Raw genomic sequence first — 22,132 nt, 5'->3', positions numbered from 1 at the left:
GCTTTTTCATAATGTGTAAACATGATATGAGTCCTAACAAACATGCACGACTGGACAGGCCAGCAAAATAAAGTACACTTTGGGGGGAAAGGCGAAAATCAAGGGACTGAGAACAATGCACTGCCCACTCCAGAGCCCCACATTTAACATCATTGCATGTGCATTGAAACTGTACTTTCAGAAAAGAGTGAAAGCTTTAAGAAAGGCAAAAGGTGGATAATAAAACTGTTAAAATATTATATATAGTGGTTAAGGGTTTCACTTGTATAGAACTGAAAGAAATAAAAAATTGGGAAAAAAACAAGCAGATTATAAATGTAGGGGCCTATTGTTGGTCGTTTAGGACAGCGACAGTTTGATTTTATTCTGAAGTCATGACAATTTCATGCTGGAACTGTCAAAAAATAAATAAATAAAAATAAAAAACCTTGCACACACGCATGCAGATGGTGGGTTTTGGGTGGGTATTCTCCACTCCTTGCCGCAATAGCAGCCGTGTGTTATTCTCACTGATGGCATTTAGTGTCTTCTGAGTTTAGGTTGAAACTTTAACAGTGGGAGGGAAAAACAGAGCAAGCTCAGATTCACCACGGGTCAGTCAGGAATTTCATACTTTGCTTCCAAAACAGCCAGAGTACAAGCAGGCCAGGGAGACTAGAGCACTGTGTGTGCAAGTGTGTGTGAGTATGTGTGTGTGTGTTTGTGGTAGGCTCTGGACAAACCCCTTAAGGCTTTTTCTGAAGTTTTAGGCTCCAATTTTGCTCTGCTTGGTGTGGAGAAACATCTACTTTCCACTGGCTCAGTTATGTAAATGTGTCTTTGGATGTTTTGTCCTGTTTTGTCCACTCTCACACTGCTGACCTATGCTGAGGCCCAAGTGGAAGATGCACAGAGGTCACGGATGGTTGCCGTGGCACTGCGGCCGAGGAAACGACTGAGAACACAAGCTTGCATGCACTGAGGCTTTTGGCTATTGGGAATGTTTTGGTGGACGTTAGCTGCCATAGTGTACCTGTGGCTCATGGTGGACCTAACCATCTGTGGTCAAACAAAAATTTCATCATGCTGGGCTGCAGACAACTGGAGCTGTGCAGGTGAGTAAACTTCAAAATGCACAATTGTAATACAATGACAAGATTATCATATGCAGGGTGCTCACTAATTGCACATTTAATTGGAAGTGCTTACCATACACATGGCATGTGTAGATTTAGTTTGTATCGACTGTAATGAGCCTCCTATAAAATATATTCTAAAATTATGCCATTGGCCAATAATATTTGCTTAGTCAGAATGAGTGTGTCAGGCAAAGAGGGGTTTCTGGGAATTTTAGCTTAGCTTAGAGTGGCACACTGTCCAAAAAACATCTAGTTAAGAGTGACTATGTGTTCAGACCATTGACGAAGAGCTAAAAGACAGCTAAACCAAACTGTGATTGTGATTGTACATATGCTAAATGGTTTTTAACCAAATGTCTGGTAACTAACCTTTGATAAAGGAGTAGATGATGGCTAACACTTGACCTGTTCTTTGAGAAGGTTTAAACACAATATAAATGGCAGGGGTTAAATTCAAATAAGGTTTCAAAACAAAAATTATCAATAAGTTATGGAAAATGATTATTCACATGAAGTTGCCTGGGAAAAAAACAGTGTAAAACTGCAACTAGACAAAGTGGGACTTTGAATAAATGTGTCCAGAATAAAAAAATATTTAATGAATAAAACAACCTTCTATGAATAAATGTGTCCAGATGTTTCAGTGGCACAGTATTAACACTGGATTAATAAATAATGTTGCAATGGCTTGAACCACAGTTTGTGCAAAAGTGTGAAGTGTGTTTTTCCCGTGCTCTGATTAAGGCATGCTAGATGAAGAAGAAGTGCTTGTGCAATCTTTACCAGGCACAGTCATCACTCATCATATTAGATTAGAGCTAAGCCTGAGATTATGGCATTGCCTTTGGTGTGCTAAAAATAGGTGTTTGAATCTACAGTATGTAGGATGGCAAATACAGGCAAGCATTGCTGGTTTGTATATATTTCTAAACATGTTTAAACACGATCATTTTTTTTTATTCAAGCACCAAAGAAAACATTTTCATTCAAAGGCCAATCTCCACCAGAGACAGATGGAAGTCACTTAAATTTATGAATGTGAACCATGAAGATCAAATCAATAAATTAGGCGTGTAATGTGAACATAGCCATAGTCTGTCAAAAAATCCAGTTTACACTAATTAGCTAATAGCTGTTTGGTTTGTGAAGTTTGCTTCCTTTGTACACTGGAGATACCATGCTAGCATAGCTCAAAGCAGCAGAAACGTACAGAAACAATTAGCATCCTTTAAGTACAATCCAAACTACCAAACTTTCCTCACACACTATGCTGAGATTTGAATCTCAAATACACTTGGCTATGTATTTTCCTATTACTTGATATATTTTAACATGAACAACAGCATGCTAGCTATGTTTAATTTTCTCAGTACATAACCAATTAGCCCCATAGCTAAAGAAGCTAATTTTGGACACCACATGCTTTTTATTTACATTTGGGACAAATGGGGCAAACTTTTTGCTTTGTTCAATAGTCTCTTGAGACAGGAGCTAGCATACAAACTTATCATATCTCTTCAGTTTAGACTTAATCAAGTGCATTTCTTCAAACACGTTAGCTGTGGCTGTCTTAAGTCCACTTTCTTTTTCAAACGTTTTATTTAAAACTGACTGAAACGTAAATATATTATTTAGCAATATATAATTTTTGCTACTTATTTGAGTATGTAGGTTGCACTTTATTTTATTAAGGAAGGAGCTATTTGAATCAACCTAAATATATTTTCACATGTCTACAGTAAATTTGAGCAGGTTAAGAGCAACCTTAGAAAAGCCTTATTCAATGGTGAACAAAAACGAAAATGTAATCATTGAAACCTTGTCCATCTACAAACAATAAGGTGTTTTTTTTGAAAGATATGAAACTATTGAGCGTCGCCTGTGCTTATTCTGGCTTCTATCCTTCAGCCCTAGCAACACAGCAGCGTCTTTGTGTAATCTGCTGGAGTAACCTCAGCTCAACGTGAAAAGCTTCCATTATCACACTTGTTGCCGGGGTAACGGCAGCTTTTCTTCCACTGGCATCCGAGCTGGCCGTGAACTTCGCCGCATTAAAGCGTGAAAAGGCCTGTCACAGGGCAGCATTAATTCACCTGCTGAAGGGAACAAAATATCTTCCACTAAGCAAACATCTATTTGGTTGGCTATCACAGCTGATTTGTCACCAAGAGGTCCAGCTTTTAAAACATTCTGACAGTCATTTACTTGCTTTTGTCTCATTGTATTGCTGGAAGAATACAATACTGAATCCATTGTGCAAAATTATAATTGGCCTGTTCAGGGTGTGTTCCTGCCTTACGCTCAGAGATTCGGGGTAGGCTCAGGACACTCTGCGACCCTAAACAGGATAAAGCAGTTACAGAAAATGATTGAAAAATTATAATTGACTCTGGGACATTGGAACACAATACAGGCTAAAACTGAATGTTTCCCATTTTCTTGCATACCCACAACACAACCTGTCATCAACTTCATCAAATATTTCCTCTGACAAAAATATATTCATATGTAGTTTGCCTCATAACAGTTTCTATAGTCACAGTTCTGAGAATTTGATTGAATTCTGCCTAACTCAACCTTCTACCTGTAGGTGAGCTTTTGGATTAAACACTAATCAAACTCATCACAAAAGTATAGAATAGTGCTCCATCACTGCAGAGAAACCTGTTCTGCTGCTCCTCAGCACAATACTGGCTTTATACCCCTATAGATGATACTGGGAATCAATCATGGTGACCTTAAACTACTTCAGAAATTCTCATTGTATTTTATGATTTTGCATGGAAATTATATTTTAGGAGAGTTTCACTTCCAAAACTTCAAATCCATTTTAAACCCCTAAACATCTGTATTTTTCCTTATTTATTCCTCACTAACATCAAATGTAACACATTGTTGCTAACCATTATTTACTCAAAGTAAGTCCTAAACTGAACTGAGTGATTAAATGGGTTTCTTTGAGGACTTCACAAGTGGTAAATAACTTTTATAGCCATGCAGTGTTAAGCGGGTGTTTCTGTAAGCCCATTTAACCAAAAGTGCAACAACCCCAGTTTGCCTTCTTAAAGCCTCTGGACAAAAAACCTGACTTAAAGCCAGCTACAAAGAGCTTTGGGCCAATGCACAAATCTCTTGTTATATACCTGTAGCAAAATAACTTACAGTCAAAAGTAAGGTATCTATATATAGATAGCACACATATGTTGATTAAGCAAGGCCATGATAGATTAATAATGCTAATTGGTGTACATTAGTGTATTTGCTAAGAAGAAAAATATCACTCTTGTTTTGTATTTGTTGCTGAAAGATCCAGAGCCTTACCTGCTTGTTGGCCTAGGAAATGCCATTTTGCAGATGAATCTGGATGGCAGTGGTCAGGAGCAAGTCGTGTCTGGAGTGGGAAAGGCCATCCTGCTGGACATCGATTTCAGGGCAGGGAGAGTGTACTGGATAAACACACACACTGGGGTCCTTAGCCGGGCAGGTTTGGACGGAAAGCACAGAAAGGTACTTGTATTTGGGTGTAAGTTCACTTCAAAAAGGGCATAGGAACAGGGATGAGAGTAAGCTAGCTAAGCCACAAATGCTTACTGAGATTATATTCCATCTTTCCAGAAACTTCTAACACTGGGGAAAGGAATCTCAGGAATGGCTGTGGATTGGATAGAGAAGTCAATATTCTGGAGCAGCAGGAAAAGAGGGATGATCCAGAGAGTGGACAGTGATGGGAAAAATAAAAAGACCATCCTAAGAGATCTCTCTCAGCCTAGTAGTCTGGTTATTGACCCAAATGAAAGGTAACAATGGTGATAAAATTCTGTAGCTTATACATTCACAGAAGATAAAACATTAAATCAGATTGGTACAATGTTTAATTACTTGTAATATGAAATGTATCAGTAAATATACTGTAATGCTAATGTATGTAGTCATGTATGTGTCACAGAGTAAATGGAAGCTAAAGTGTACAGTATTGAAACTGTTACATCACATTTAATGCGCAAATGTGAAAACCACACAAGTGATCATGGGCAGCTAGTCAAACTTTAAGGGTCAAAAGGTTAGCCAGAGCACCCACAACAACATGCCCAGTGTTTGTTTAAATGTGGCCAGTTATGTGCTGGAAGACTGCAACCACAGAGGGCGAATGACTAACACTTGTCACTTCTCTTGATGATTCACTCACACAGCACACTGTTAGCACGTTAGCATGTTAGCGCATTAGCTATGAGGGCAGGGAGTGCTCAGACACTCACATTCTTCCAGACATGGTTGGCACATAGGTGTAATCTGACTGTCCAACCAGACCTGGCACGGTCTTAGCCTTCCTCTGCCCTCAGATACTCATCAAAAAGCTGCTTTCACACAGCCTAACCCTGTCTGCTATTTTGTGGTCATCTGTTGAATTTACAGAGAACTTGTGTCACTAAAAATATTTCTTATTCATTTTTGCATTCTTTATTTTACAGTATACACGTCCTTTGCACATTAAAATTCAATTCTATTAATGATATTCTGTAGATCATTCATCATAATGTAAGCTACAATAACTGCTTTTACTTGTCCCTGACATAGTAAAATATTTTCATTTGAAAGGTTTTTGTTTTGATGATGTAGATTTCTGTTCTGGGTGTCTGCTGGAGTAACTCCCAGTATCCAGCGCTCAGACACTAAAGGAGGAGTGAGGACCACTGTGCTTAAGGTGCCAAGTAAACTGCTGGCCTTGGCTGTGGACCCTGTGGACAGGAGACTTTTCTGGGTTCAGCAGGGTTCCGGCAAACCCGGTGTTTTGGGTTCATGTGATTACAATGGCAACATCATCAGTGTTGTTAGTCAGCCCTTAAGGTAATACTGCGGTTTATGATTTCAGTTCGGATTAATGTAAAAAATGTGAATGCAACACATCTATCCAGTAGTTAGCATGATTGATTAATTAGCTAGCATTTTTCATATAGAAAACCATCTGAAATATGGTATTTAGCCTTATCATTTCAATGTCAAAAGAGTACAAATAAGAGTAACTAACAAGCTAACACAACATAAAAATGACTGGCAATATCAGCTGTTTTAACAGCTGTCAAACATGTCTAGTTATAATTAGCCAATGAAGCTAGCTATTTACCAGAAAATAAATTGTGTTTTTTTTCAATCAAATATGCTCTTTAACTTTTTATATGTGTAATGTGTTTGCAATTTATTGTAACATTTGCTATACATATTATTACATACTTAATTAACTATGTTGACATCTGGTTTACATTCAGTAGTAGCATGTATTAGTCAGGACAAATTTTATTTTCGTATGACATCAATAAATAAGTTGTATGAACTGCAAGTTTACAATCCACCCTTTTCATTCTTATTTGTTTCAATTAATTCAGAAAAACAGATTTACATGGCTGATAAGATCTGTGCCAGCGAAAGGTTAATTAAATTAACTGCAATCACAGCTTAGGAATTTAAACTCATCTTGATTTCTGCTTCTTCATCTTGAACATGAATACTGATTAGAGCTTTACTGAAATTCACCAGGTTGAAATCTCTGAAGATGTCTGTGTTCCTGGAATATATGTATATAACAAACTCCACATCTAACAGTATAACAAGAATTAACAAATACACTGGAGTTCCACCAGAAAAAATCAGCTCCATCCAGCTACAGCATCCTCCTACTGATGTTAAAGTGATCCACCCCTTCAATCAACCAACAGCAGAAGTCATTTCTCCCCACACTTCTGGTTAGTTTTAAATACAGCACAATACTGTCCAAACATGTGTCTTTATGAATTCTCTATAGTAACATTTGATTTAAATTTAGAGAAGAATGACTTAAAATATTAAGAAAGACATTTTTCACACAATGGCACTGTACTTAACATCATCATCTAGGATTTAAACTATGACCTCTCAACGAAACACTAAAGGCCATTGCACCACCATTCTAGACTTTTGCATACAATATTAAATGTATTGTATTGCTATGCCCTGTAACGATGGCCTGTATTTTTGTTTTGTTGTGTCGAGGTGGTTGTGACCCTCAGATGGATGACTGTGTAAGTGTGTGTTCCATGCCTGGGTCCAACAAGTGTAAATGCAGAACAGGCTTCACTCTCAGCAAACAGGGCGACTACTGTGAAGGTACACAGCAACAATATATATATATATATATGTATCCCCCACACACACACATTAGGACAGTTACAGCAGCAGGAATTGAAATCATTGCTATGTTACTGTGATGTAATTTGAAAAATCTGATATGTATCTCTCGGTGTGTTGCAGATATAAATGAGTGTGCTCTGTGGAATCATGGCTGCTCTTTGGGCTGCGAGAATGTTCCGGGCTCTTATTTCTGCACCTGCCCCAAAGGCTACCTGCTACTTTCTGATGCTAAAACCTGCCGAGGTAGGAGTGAGGAGAAGATTATTGTATGCTTAATGTTATAAGAAAATAACATGTATATTAACACATGCAAATTTATTACATAAATATATAAATAAATTGCCATTTGGACAGGTAACGATATAAGAAATGGAGCAAGGCCACATCAATCAGTGTATCCGCATTGACACAGTGTAATGAGAACTCTTTAGAAAGAGATTCAGTGTATTATGAGAGTTTAAGTTTCATTTTTAAAAATATTTTGAATATTATAACGAATCTGATTGGTTTAAACTATATTATTGCTACATGCACATAGTGAGTTTACCAGACAGACAACAGGTCAGTGAGACAGTCTGATAGCTAGCTAGCCCCGCAGACAGGCGTGTCTTTGGCTGTATTGTTGTGGCTGTATTTGTGTGTGGCCTGTGATTAGATGATGAGGGAGGTGACATCAGTAATAGGGAACATATTTAGTCAGCAGCTTTACAGCATTAAGCAGGTTAAGAGTACAGCAACACCAAGGGCCAACAGCTTAACCTCCAGCTCACACAGTGTTTCCTCTCTCTCCCACTCTCTGTTTCTCTCTTCTCTCTCTCTCTCTCGCTCACTCCCTCTTTCTCTCTCTTGTTCTTATATTGGGGATGACCATGGTTTATAGTATAGAAAAAAAGTAGTGCCCAGTTTTCTACTGCAGTGTAGCAGAACATGGTATCTTATCAATATCCTCAAGATTGGACCCCAAAAAAACAAAAATTTTTCCTAATCACACATTGTACACATTTTTCTATTTTTCATAGTTTCTGCCAGAAGTGTTAACACACTGTTAAAATGAAGATTCCTTTATGGGGAAAACTTATGGGGAATAGTTCCTGTGGTTCTTCTAGAAGCTGTAATATTTTAAGATCCTTTTAAAGACAAGTTTCTTTCAAGAACCTTTAGTATAAATGTTCCTGAATGCTATTGTTTCTGCTTGAATTTGAAGAACCTATAAATTATCATCCAGGAAACATTTTCTTTTAGAATGTGCAATGAACCCGGTCCATATGTGGAACAGTCCAGTGTATACTCTAGAGAGGTAGCGCTGTAGCATTGGGGATGTAAATCAACAGATGGTGAGTGTGGCCGGGCCTCCGCACGTCCTTCACATCCGCCTGACACTCGCTCCCGAGGCAGCCCTCTGGCACGCTTTCACCTTTTCGGCAGGATTATGAGTGGGATTATGGAACTGACATCATAACGGGATTGGAGGGAGTCTCACGCTAAGAAGCTTGTTTCTCCTGAAGTACCTGGCTTTGTGGAAGCTGGGGTCAGGCCTGATAGTGTTTTGAGACGGAAAATAAACATTTGTTCAGAACGTTCTGAACTGGAGTCTATTTTATTTTAATTTTATTTTTATAATAGTAAAGTGAAGCTATTTAGTGTGGGATATATTCTGAATGCGGCTGTTTTTTGGGGTTGAAGAAGATTTCTGTGGATAGAAGAAGAAGGCTCTAATTTCAGACCATGAATTGGGAAAACCTTTAAAATAATTCTAATTCCTGCTAGCACTCCTATGGGATTCCAGTAGTAAGTTAACACTAAGCTTATGGCAATTTTGTATTATTCTTTTTAATTATTTTATTGTATTTAGTCCTTTTTAAAGCCATTTTACATTAAATCCATTACATTAGGTGTTTGATGGAAGCATGTAACAAATAAATTGAAATATATATATATATATATATATATATATATACTTGTTAGCTTAGCCCCTTGAGCCAAGAGCCATGGAAAAGGTCTGCTGCTCTAGCCCTGGATTCAATAAATGAATGACCTCTGAACAAGGTGTGTATGTTGTAATAATCTGCAAAATACCATGTGTTTTATGTCTCCACATGTGTGTACAGAAATTGAGCCTTGTGTGGAGAATGGCACACGTTGTGATTATGCATGTACACACACTCAAGATGGAGACGTCTGTGTTTGTCCAGTGGGCTCTATATTGCAACCAGATGGATGGTCCTGTACAGGTGCGACTGTGAGTGTGTGTATGTATGTATATGTGTGTGTCGTTGGTGGCTTTAATCTCTCTGTAAATGTTGGTGGCTGTGTTCATTTGTGTGTGGGTGTTAGTGTGTATGTGTTTCAGGAGGTGGCTGTAGTCAAGTGTGTGGCGGTGTGTTTATGGGTATCTCTGTTGCAGGCTGTCTGTCTGTAGATGGCGGCGGCTGTAGTCAGGTGTGTGTGACGCTGTCACCTGGCAGGTGGGAGTGTGAGTGCCAACCTGGATACCAACTGCAGCCAGATGGCAAACAGTGCAAAGCCACAGGCAAAGCCAAACAACCACACACCCACCCACACAGACACACACTCCCACACAAAAGCAGCACAAGCACCCAAACTTGTGTGGACAGAAATACTTACTGAACTGAGAGCGTAAAAATGTATTCATTGGAAAATGATGATTGAGTTAGATTCAATTATAAAGCATTTATGAAATCTTGGATATTTTGAAATAAAACAAAATCATTGTCTTAGTCCACTTATAATACATATTATACACCTCCAGTACACACCCATTTCAGAGATGGTCTTTATTGGCTGATTTAACTCTGTATGTTCTCAATCAGGTCCCCCGGCTTTCTTACTGTTTGCTAACGGGGTGGACATCAAGAGGGACAATTTGGACGGGTCAGGGAGCAGGACACTTCTGGAGGATCCTGGAGGTTCCCTCAGAGCTGTGGACTATGATCCATTGGAGAATATGGTACACAAACACATACACACCACCCAACGGATGTGGATCTCTGGAGTCCACCTGAGTGTCCTGTTGATCGCTATGTAAAGGTTGCCATCTACTGGTTACAGGGTGAAATCACAGTCCAAATAAAATCTGTCTCATGGATTTTTTTTTAGAATTGGTGACGTATCCATTATTTTACAACATTACAGTTAATATATTAATACACTATTTTATTGAACAACTTTCTCTGGGTAGAGTGCTTTTTATTTATTTATTTATTAAAGCTGCTTAGTTTGGAAATATACAGAAAATATTTTTACGTGCTGTTAGAATGGTGAGAAGCATAAAATGCTAGGTCTAAACAAAAGGAACATAAAAAAAAATCCATGTTTTTATGTGTAAGCGTTTATAAATTTAGAATTTAACTATATTATTTCTCATAATTGACAGCTTATTTTACTTATTTTAGCTTGTAGAGATTAGCCTAACCTGCATGTGTGCATGTACCTGTATGTGTGTGTGTGTGTGTGTGTGTGTGTGTGTGTGTGTGCTGGCTCAGGTTTACTTTGCCAGCACTGAACAGCAGCACATTGGGAGGATCTCTATGGATGGAGGATCCCGAGAACAGCTGCTGTCCACTGGGCCGCCCTCGTCACCTGAGGCACTGGCCCTGGACTGGGTCAACCGCAAACTCTACTGGACAGATGCAGGGTAATCCACAAACATGCATAAGACACACACTTTAATCTTGAAGGCTGTAGAAACAGAACTACTGAAGATGGGTACAATGTCTAAAAAGTGTGTTTTGTTTCAGCTCATCCTCAGTAAGCCGCAGTGAATTGGATGGTCAGGACAGGAAAGTTCTGATTTTTGAGAAGCTCCTAAAGCCCAGAGGGATCGCAGTTCACCCCCAGGCTCAGTAAGATGTTAAAAAAAATGTATATTGACATTTAATAGACACAAGATATGTAATGTGTGGCTGAATACAATCAAATACTCAAGGCAATGTTCCACATCTACAGGGTGGGCCATTTATATGGATACAACTTAATACAATGGGAATGGTTAGTGATATTAACTTCCTGTTTGTGGCACATTAGTGTATGGGAGGGGGGAAACTTTTTAAGATGGGTGGTGACCATGGCGGCCATTTTGGATCCAACTTTTGTTTTTTCAATGGGAAGAGGGTCATGTGACACATCAAACTTATTGGGAATTTCACAAGAAAAACATCATGTGCAGCACCTGAAACTACAGATACTGGAAGCCTTTGAATAAAGAAGAATAAAGTTACGTTAAAACGTAAAACGTGAAATACCCAATAAGTTTGATGTGTCACATGACCAAAATGGCCGACTCTAAATTGGCCGCAATGGTCACCATCCATCTTGAAAAGTTTCCTCCTTCCCATATACTAATGTGCCACAAACAGGAAGTTAATATCACCAACCATTCCCATTTTATTAAGGTGTATCCATATAAATAGCCCACTCTGTAATGTAAATCCTATATTATAGGAAAATATAGGATGTTACTGCAGCAAATATGAGACCAACTCAATTGGACAAATGTACAAAAGACACTGGTCTTTACAAATAAATTTGACTTCACTCTCTTTGCCTGGGTGTGTGGAGGAAGTTGTTTTGGACAGATGTGGGCAGTCGCCCGGCAGTGGAGTGGTCAAATTTGGAGGGTCTAGATCGTGAGGTGCTGGTCAGTGCTGGTCTGATCTTTCCTAGTGGCTTGGCCCTGGACTTCAGTTCCCAGAGGCTCTATTGGAGTGACCTGACCACTGGACTGATAGAGACTGTTAGGCTGGATGGCTCTGACCGACTCACACTCACACAGAACCAAGTAGGTGAGGCTCTGGGCTGTAGCGTGTTGTTTAGGACATTTCTGTCTTGTTACCTTGTTGTTTTAAGTTGAATTGGAGCAAGGCTAATTCATCCTGTGTGTGTGTGCATGTGTGTGTGTGTGTGTGTGTGTGTGTGTGTACTTTGTCTGCAGGAAATCCATTTGCTTTGGCAGTGTTTGAGGACACTCTTTGGGTCAGTGATTGGGTTGATAAACAGCTCTATCGTCTGAATAAGAAAACTGGATCTGGACTAGAGCGCCTGAGAGTAGAAACTGTTCAGCCAGCTGCAATTATCATCATACATCCACTCTCTAAACCAGGTATACACACACACACACACACACACACACACACACAAATGTCTGGATGAAATTACTAAAATCATCTGCAATGACAGAAAACAGAGGACTAGGGCTAAACTGATATTGTGCTTTTCTTATAGGGGCAGATCTCTGTCTCCATGGAAACGGAGGGTGTTCTCACATTTGTGAGAGCAGACTGGGATTGGTTCGCTGCTCCTGTTACTCACAGCATGTCCTGTCAGCTGATGGTAAAACCTGTCTGCCCTCAGGAACACCCTCCACAGGTCAGTCATATAACAAACATTCATTTTGATGTTCAATATATCATTTTATTTAATATATTTTATATTTTATCAAGGCATATTTATATTGGAGTTAGAAAAGGAAAAGGAAGTAATTCTGATTCTGTGACAGGGCCAGGTGATGGGGAATGGAGTGGTCAGCTAAAAAATAAAAGTCTGAATGATGAAAGCTTGCCCTCAGATTCAAGAGAGCCTACGTTTACTGAGAAAATGGTGTCAGGTACAGTCACGTATCACAGACATTTTACACTCATTTAAACTCATTAAACAGTACAGAAAACATTCAGATGTAAAGATAAATCAAGTGTGTAATAATTTAGACAAGTATTTTGCTGGGGATACACTTTCCTGTTAGGTACACTTTGTAGTTCCAGTGCAAAAATAAATAAGGAATCTTAAGACGACTAACACATGTTGGTTGACTGACTACATTTGGGACAACTGTCTAAAGTGTGTGTCATTAAAGAGCATAATGCTGATGATTTATTTCCAGATCAGGACGAGTGCTTCTCGTTAAGCTGTGATGTGAACGCTCAGTGTGTGTTAGTGGATGGTGGTGCGGTTTGTCGGTGTGTGAGTGGTTACACTGGAGATGGAAAGATCTGTGTGGGTAAGCAGGATTTAAATTACACTATACACTGACTGAGTTTGATCACCATCAAAGGTTTGAGAGCATTTAGCTTTTTAGTTTGAAGCGCGGCACGGTGGCATAGCAGGTAGTGTCACAGTAACACAGCTCCCACTCCGGGTCACTGTCTGTGAGAAATTTGGTGTGTTCTCCCTGTGTCCCCGTGGGTATCATCCAGGTGCTTCGGTTTCCTCCCACAGTCCAAAAACAAATTGGTAGGTGTCCCTAGGTGTGAGTGTGTGAGTATGTGTCACCCTGTGAAGGACTGGCGCCCCCTCCAGGGTGTGTTCCTGGCTTGTGCCCAGTGATTCCGGGTAGGGTCCGGACCCACCGTGACACTGAACTGGATAAGCGCTTACATACAATGAAAGAATAAACAACTTAAAATAATAATGGGCCAATTTGTTGAAAAAATGAACATCCCTCAGGTTTTGATTTAAAAGACTTTAATATTCTACCCACTCCTCTCTCCATATCCCACAACCTATATATGGAAAGTAATTAGCATTTGTGATGTCACAGAACCCAACTATTTTGTCTTTTCTTTTTAACATTTACCTTTTTTGGCACTAAAACTGCTAAATGAACCGTGTGTGTGTGTGTGTGTGTGTGTGTGTTTCAGCTGGTCTTGTTTATACTACTGATTGATGAATGTAGGAGGTTATTTACAGAATGTGTGTATAGTGGTGTGTTTCTTTTTTTGTGTGTGAGAGCAATTATTGAGATTTTTTCATTGATCCTGGTGTTTGTTTTTTACACATACATACACACACGGTATTGATGATATGTGTGTGTGTGTGTGTGTGTGTGTCTGTGTGAAGATATTGATGAATGCTCAGCAGACTTGGCGGAGTGTGTGAGTGTTCTGTCTGAGTGTGTGAACACTGCAGGTGGATATTTCTGTCAGTGCAGAGCTGGGTTCAGTGGAGATGGACACCACTGCATAGGTGAGGGGAAACAGCATTATGTACGCTCATCTAGAATGGGGAAAGGAATATTATGAATTAGTTTATTTTTTAAACACACTCATGAGCCAGCCATGTGTCTGTGCACTTTTATCTTTTCTTTCACGCGCGTGTGTGTGTGTGTTTGCAGATATAGACGAATGCCGGTTGGAATTGCACAGCTGTGACGTAAACGCTGAATGTCTGAACACACTGGGACAATATGAGTGCAGGTGTAAAGAAGGATTCATTGGCTCTGGATTCAGCTGCCATGGTAAACTCAGGAAGTCAGACGGATAGAAAGACAGATGTATGGACCGACATATAAACTGTTAGCCTTAGACTTTCTAGTAGTGCTCCAATGTAGAGAATACTGATTAGGGATCATGTATATTCCTTATATATTCCTGTATATTATAATAATGTTTCACATAGTGCGTCAGTGTAGGGAATAGTAGTAGGGAGCCAGTTTCAGACACTGGAACTAGTGATGGGAATTTCGGCTCTTTTTGGGGAGCCGGGTCTTTTGGCTCGGCTCTTCATGAAGAGCCGGCTCTTTCGGATCCTAAATGGCTCTTTGTTTTACCACTTATTTCCACTGGTACAGAACAATATTACCTACATTTTACATGACTATATGGACAAAATATTATTGTTCAATATTAAAAATAATAATAGTGTTGCAATGGCCAATTGATTTTATGGCTGTCTTGTAATAACTCACTGATTGCACTCACACATTCAGTTGTATAAATAACTGGATTTTTATTTAAACACCTTAATAAAAAATCACTTGTAAACTCTGAAATATAGCAAATGGAACCCAGAAGGTAGGTATTACAAAATAGCTTATTAAATTAAATAATCATCCATTTCTGGGGAATAAAATAAACAAATACTCTGCAAAGTGCAAAACAGCAGCATTCAACGGTAGTGATTAAAACAACCACAACTGTCAACAAACATTTAACTGATTTAACATTTTCTTCAACTATTTTTGGAAGGCAGATTGGCATTCAGGAAAACCAAGTGTCTCCGGTTGGAGGGTTGGAGGGTTGGAGCTTGCTTGTTGTTCTCTGATTGGTTGAATGACAAGCCTTAGAAAAAATGGCTCGGTCTTAGACGGGAACCGACTCTCTTCGTTCACTTACAAGAGCCGGCTCATTGAACCGGTTCGTTCGCGACCGACACATCACTAACTGGAACACAAACACCTGAAAAGATTACCCCTCTCTCTTTACTTTTCTGCAGAAGACTCAAAAGATGTCTCCTCCAGGCCGACCATGAGCAGTCCGCTGGAGATCACGTATCCGTGGCGACGCAGAGACGTTGAAAGTTGTCCATCTTCTCATGAGTCCTACTGTCTTTACAATGGAGTGTGTTTCTACTTCCCTGACATGGAGTCTTATGGCTGCAAGCAAGTGTTTCCCAAACATACACAGCATACATACTCCTTCCTAAATAGTAATGCAGGCACATTAATCATCAGAAGATTACACAGAAGCTTCATCAAATAAATACAATATTAACTCAATTGTTTTCTAGAACCGTTTATGTAAGAATCACTGGTCATGGGTGCCAGTCCAAAATATATTACAAATTGATTTACTCATCTAAAATCCTCAGAAAGAATTCCTGAAATATGAATAACCTGCATTTAACAAAATGAAATTATAGCAGTACTTTTTAATAAGATTATAACAGTGTGTGAGATTTTCCCTTACTTAGGTCTAGAAGCCTGTTAGCAGGAGAGCTGTTATATGCCACCAGTGACCAGTAGATGTCAGTGTTGTTTAAAATAAGGGCCTTTATCTTTAAAGTATGATTCTGTACTGTTTAGTAGATTTCTGTATTTCTGTGTTCATATAAACCTTCTTCATATTCATCAGCAGATAGATGCTCTGTTACTTATTAGCTGTGTTCCTGTGTGTTGTAGCTGTGTGCCAGGGTTTATAGGTGAACGCTGTCAGTTCAGTGACTTGGAATGGTGGGAGTTGCAGCAGGCCAAAGAGGAGAAAAGGAAGAATACAGCCATTGCTGTGTGTGTGATGTTACTCGTCCTTCTGCTGTCCTTTACTGCCAGCATCACCTACTGCTACAGGTCAGAGGGAGAGTCATTAGTAGGATGTGATCCCCTAATCTTCTAAACACTAATGCTTATGCTAAATGATATAAAGCATTGAAATAGCTCCTTAATCACTAATAAAATGATTGAAAACAGCTGTTAATAAAACACATTTAGCATTTCCGTTCATAATGTATCATAACTTTGAAATACTAATTGAGAAAAAGCAATAGTGAAGTAATGAAATGAAATGGAAAAGTCTTGAAGTTCTAATGCTGGCAATCTAGATACATTTCCCTAGTGTGTGTGTGTGTGTGCGCGCGTGTGAATTCAGGCCACACCGCTGGCGTTAAATTGTTTATCAGGGAGGCTTGCAGAAACCAAGGCCAATGAAAGATTAAAGATGTTTTCCCTTGGTTTCAGCAAGTGTCAGTAGGGTGTAAAACACACTCTCATACACACACACACAGACACACAGCCACACACACACACACACACACGCTTGTTTCTGGCTCCGTTTAAGTGTCTGATTCTCTTTGTGGGTGTTTATATGACCCTTTTTAGACTCTCAAAGCAACCATGCTTGTTTAGGGCCCCCTAACTCTGGCATAAAAGTGGCACGCTTTCAATTACATGCTTGGTTTAGCTTGTACTACAGCAATTACGCATCGAAATAGACCAGAATAGGCCTCAGAATGGACCCACTGATCTATAGCCTTATTTAAACGCTACACAGGGTGACAATTTTTCTGTTTCAAATTGCCTTTCGCACTTGGCTGCTTGTATCTTTTTTTTTTTCCCTGTCTTTTTTTCCATTTTCTCTATCTATAGCCTTACACGCCTTATGCTCAAGCACACACACACACACACTCACTTACACATATACACACATATACACACACTACAGTCATGTTCTGCATGAAGCCCTGCTTTATTCTAAAGCCTATTAGGCCCCAGGTGGACGGATGGGTCACACGTACCTTAACATACATGAAAGTAATAAAGCCACTTACTGTGTGTATGTGTGTGAGCAAAAAGGAGGCATCTTCAGATTGGCTTTGTCACTGATGTCAGTTAGATGGCCACTGGTCCGTGGAAAGCTCCGGAGAAAATCGAGGATGTTCACGATCAGCATTTCCATACATATGAGAGAGTGTCTCTGTGTGTGTGTGTGTGTGTGTGTGAATGAGAGAATGTGAGTATGTGTGCATGAAGTGTTTGTCCCTGGACACCCTAATACACCCCTGCCATGAATGTTCTGCCACTGCAGATATTTTCATGCCACCTATTGGTGAACAACAAAATACAACATACATGAAAGTCATTAACTATAACAAGCACAGCTGCACGGCTAGATTTTCTGAAAATGACTTTAAATGAGTGCCTTCCTTTTACAATGACAGGATAACGTCATGTGCTATCAGCTGAAATTACATTTTCAAATGAGGTCGTACCAAAGATATTTAAAAATGTGATTATTATTATTAGAATTATTTACACATTGTCTATAATGTGCATGACAGTCAGATTGATTTAGTTGTAGTTCCTTAATGAACCAATTATCCCACGCTACCTAGAATAGGTCCTCTACACAGGGGCAGACATGTTTACAATGGGTTAAGCACATAACATGTCATCATCATAAAATAACTGAAAAATAATTGAAGAAAATATTCTCTATACAGGTGCAGGAGGTGTGTAGAAGAGCAGCCCACGGTGGACAGTATGAGTGAGACAAATATGAGTGAGGAGAGTATCACTGAAACACTGTCCGGCGCTCCACAGGTAACTTCAGCTGCAGTGATTTTTATTAATATATTAATATTGCAGTAATCCAAATGTGGTCTTGAACTGTTCATACCATTCCATACAATTATAATACAGTTTATGCCATTCCATTTAAAAATGAATTCAGTTGCATAACATACATACCGTTCGCTTTCATACCAAAGTGTGAAGCTACAAATGCAACTTTTATTTTAGAGATGACAAAGATGATAAATGCTTATTTTTATAATGTAGTTATATTTAGTGTTGGAGAGTGGAACATGTATAGATGGGAAAATGCTTCATTCTGTGAGCTGTCAGAGAAAAACAGCCTGTCCATCTTCCTCATCAGACACAGGTATCACACGCACACAAACACACGCACACACACACACATGCACACAAACACACGCACACACACACACACATGCACACACACACACAAACACATGCGCACACACACACACACATGCACACACACACGCAAACACACACACACACAAACACATGCACAAACACATGCACACACACACACACACACATGCACACACACACACACGTACATGCACACAAACACACACACACACACACACACACACATACACAAACCCACAAATAAACAGCAGTTATGAAATTATTATAATTTAAATATAGGGGACACAAATGCTTGTGTTTAAACAAAATTTTAAAAAATAATAAAGAATCTTGCATCAATATATGTTTGTTTTGCAGGTGACCATTTTGTTTCAGAAGAAGCTGGAACTCTGAAACCGTTGGATTTGCCAAAGCCTTCAAGTTCTTGTAACTCATTTATCTCAAACCCTGGAACTCCTCTAAAGCCCCTGGATAACCTCATCTCTCTAGAAGACCCGAATCCCAAAACCCCTCAGGTCCTCTGAACCCTAGATTCTAATGCTAACCGGGTACAGAGGCTACACTGAACATCTAAATATTTGGGATAATACATTTGTTTGGGGTCGTTTTTTTTATACACATACACATTTCTACCTGTGTACAAGTGCTACCTTAGTGCTGAATAATTCTAAAAGCCTTATTTTTTATCCGTATGTGATGTAAGGAAAAGAAACTGTCAAAGGAAGATGAACATGAAGCTGAGAAGTGAAGCATTACCAATTATTGCAGTGAAATTCAAACTTTACCTGAGATTTTAAAAGATATATAGTGACTCATAATGTGATGATGTTGTATTACTGGAAGAAACAATTGCCTCAAAAAAACAGAAACATCAAAGACACTTGTGGTAATGAATTGTGTGCAGTGTAAAGCGAAGATTCATTGATGACAGATTTTTATTTTTATCATCCAAAGAGTGGGCCTGGCTCTGTTCTCATTTTGCTGCTGTATATTTTTCATTTTATTTAATTTAAAATATTTTTTTTTATTTTCTAAAAGCACAATGGACGTTAGGGTGGCACGGTGGCGCAGCAGGTGTTGCTGTCACACAGCTCCAGGGATCTTTTTTGTCTGCGTGGGTTTTCTCCAGGTGCGGCGGTTTCCTCCCATGGTCCAAAAATACACGTTGGTAGGTGGATTGGCGACTCAAAAGTGTCCGTAAGTGTGAGTGTGTGAGTATGTGTCGCCCTGGAAAGGACTGTTGCCCCCTCCAGAGTGTGTTCCTGCCTTGCGCCCAGTGAAGCTGGAGCTGTGTGACTGCAACCCTACCTGCTGTGACTAAATAGAATGTTTACCAGTGCTCTGTAAAAGTTGTCTAATCGTGTAACAATTGCTGTGAAACAACGCTTTTGTGAGTGGAGAATGGACGTGTCGTTACTTCTTTGCCGTCAAATATGCTATAGCGCCCTCTAGTGATCGCTTGACTCTTTTATTTGCTTACTAACTGTAAATAGCATTTTTGACTAGAACTGCATAGAGGTTATGTAGGGTATTATAGATTTATATGAACATACAGCTGTACACAAGTATTATTAATAGTCGAAATATACACATAGTTTATTAACATTACTGTATATTTGGTGAATTTAAAATAGGAGAATTAAATGTGGCCTTTTCAAAAAAGTTATGTAATTCCCGCAATGTTTTACAAATAGCAGAAATATGCTGTATTTGTGTAAAAGTGCAGAAAGTGTGGACACTTATTTTCACTTAAGTTTCAGTGTAATCCCAGGTTGTTGTTGTTGTTGTTGTTTTTTTGGCAAGCTTTACATTTCACTGTACTGGTATAATGTTTAAACTTGTTATATCAGCCTGATAATAAGATGAATAAAGACCAAAGGAAAAGGAAAAAGCTTTGCAATGCTGACCTTATTTGGGTAAAACTGTTACAGGTTGGAAGTGTGTAGGGAAAATAAGCAGCACCACAACCATTGTCTGTGACCGCTTATCCAACTCAGGGTTCGCGAGATCCGGGGCCTAGACGGAATCACTGGGCGCAAAGCAGGAACACAACCTTGAGGGGGCGCCAGTCCTTCGCAGGGCGACACACACTCACACCTACGGACAATTTTGAGCCAATCCACCTACCAACATGTGTTTTAGGACTGTGGGAGGAAACCGGAGCACCCGGAGGAAACCCACACGGACACAGGGAGAACACACTTCTCATAGACACTCACTCATTAATTCATGCATTGTTTGTTACCACATGTCCATTTCAGGGTCGCAGTGGGTATTTCTGTTTTTCTGTTTTTATTAAATTAAAGAGGTTTGTTTAAAAAAAAACTATTAAACAAATAATTTTGTGTCATAACTGTGCTTTGTTTATTTTCTATGAAGTAAAAAAAGGGTGTAATGGTGGTGTATTTACCAGGGGTTGGTATCCTGAATTGCAATCCCATAAAAAATAAATGGGGTTTGGTTCATGTAACAATACAGATGTTCTAAGTGGCCTTCAGGGGAGACAAAAGTGAAAAAATGACACTTTTTAATGAAATAATGAGTTTTGAATTGTTGCCCTTATTCATATTGAAAAAGCAGTTTTTCAGAGAGAGGGACAAAGGCACATCACTGGCTCACCTATATTCTTCACATGTGTGCACCACACACACACACAGGTGCCATCACTGGTCCATATGTCTATTGATTTTCTCAGAGACTCCACTTATCTCTATATTGCCCTCTATTACAGCAGTGTAGTTGGGGTTGCAGTGCTGACTGGGGCGGGGTGGGGGATGGGGCTGATAATAAAGCCCAAATCAAACCCTGTGTCAATTTCTCGGATAAAACCCCACTTCGGGGCCTAACGGAGTGAGGAGAGTTTATTTAACCTCTAGAGCTTTTAGTTTTTAACCCTCCACCCCCCCACCCCACTCCAACCTGTCACTTTCTCTAAGGTCATGTGCAACAAACTGAAGGCAAAGGCCATGTCTGTGTCAATATACTTCTCCGAGTGCTATCTAGATATCTGTTTGTGCGTATTATTGTTTATATGTGTAAATTCAATGATACTGTATATCCACAAACAAAGATCTGTTTGCTGTTTTGAGCTCTGACACAGTTTGGTTACACTTCCTCCCTCAGCTGTGGGGAATTTAAGCCGAGCGATCAAAAGATGAAGGAAGTAATCCACCTGAGAGAGTGCACGAGAGAGAGGGAGAGAGAGTGCTGTTTCCTTCCCCTCTTTCCTGATCAGATGGTGTGCAGTGGCTGTGCCCAAAAGGCGCACAGATGAAGCAGCTAATTCAGGTATTAGCAGTCCACTCAAAGGCTTTGAATTTGATCCTGGAGGTCAGTGCGTGGCCTGTGGCTGCTGACCCTGCGGCTCCACTGGCTTTTCCTACACTTAGCAGCGAGGATAATGCACGAATTTGGGTTCTGAGGGCTCAGCGCTATCGACGAGTTGCTTACAGAGCTGGCTCTCTGCACAGTGGGATGAGCACTGTTTTCTGAGTGCTTATTTATTTATTTATTGCCTGAGGAAAAATGGCTGTTTGACAAGAATCCAGTTCCACCTCACACCAGGTTATATACTGTATGTGTATGTTGCTTCTACTTTAATTTTGCACTGGATCCATTGCTAAAAATATACAATGTAATACAAAAGAGTGATGAGTAAAATTTACAAATC

At 39.5% G+C, this 22,132-nt stretch overlaps 1 protein-coding gene across 2 annotated transcripts; it reads left to right on the top strand.

The window, feature by feature from the left end:
- The first annotated feature begins 904 nt into the window (after positions 1 to 904).
- Positions 905 to 20,730, top strand: egf (epidermal growth factor). Of its 2 annotated transcripts, XM_066650056.1 has the most exons (24): positions 968 to 1,094; positions 4,426 to 4,625; positions 4,734 to 4,915; positions 5,736 to 5,963; positions 6,651 to 6,856; positions 7,143 to 7,256; positions 7,401 to 7,523; positions 9,389 to 9,511; positions 9,685 to 9,810; positions 10,112 to 10,248; positions 10,784 to 10,935; positions 11,039 to 11,143; positions 11,859 to 12,082; positions 12,232 to 12,399; positions 12,522 to 12,665; positions 12,796 to 12,903; positions 13,177 to 13,293; positions 14,133 to 14,258; positions 14,407 to 14,529; positions 15,507 to 15,672; positions 16,192 to 16,356; positions 18,006 to 18,105; positions 18,343 to 18,445; positions 18,820 to 20,730. In XM_066650056.1, the coding sequence occupies exons 1-24, from the start codon at positions 980 to 982 to the stop codon at positions 18,984 to 18,986; spliced, it is 3,522 nt and encodes a 1,173-aa protein (XP_066506153.1). In that variant the 5' UTR covers positions 968 to 979; the 3' UTR covers positions 18,987 to 20,730. The 2 variants fall into 2 exon arrangements, with proteins under 2 accessions (XP_066506152.1, XP_066506153.1); XM_066650055.1 differs by lacking the exon at positions 9,685 to 9,810 and having other exon boundaries at positions 905 to 1,094.
- Positions 20,731 to 22,132: the final 1,402 nt, after the last annotated feature.

Source organism: Hoplias malabaricus, chromosome 17, assembly GCF_029633855.1.
Source record: "Hoplias malabaricus isolate fHopMal1 chromosome 17, fHopMal1.hap1, whole genome shotgun sequence".
In the NCBI taxonomy this organism is placed as follows: Eukaryota; Metazoa; Chordata; class Actinopteri; order Characiformes; family Erythrinidae; genus Hoplias; species Hoplias malabaricus.
The sequence above is the reverse complement of the archived record's forward strand: the minus strand, read 5'-3'. Positions and strand labels throughout refer to the sequence as shown.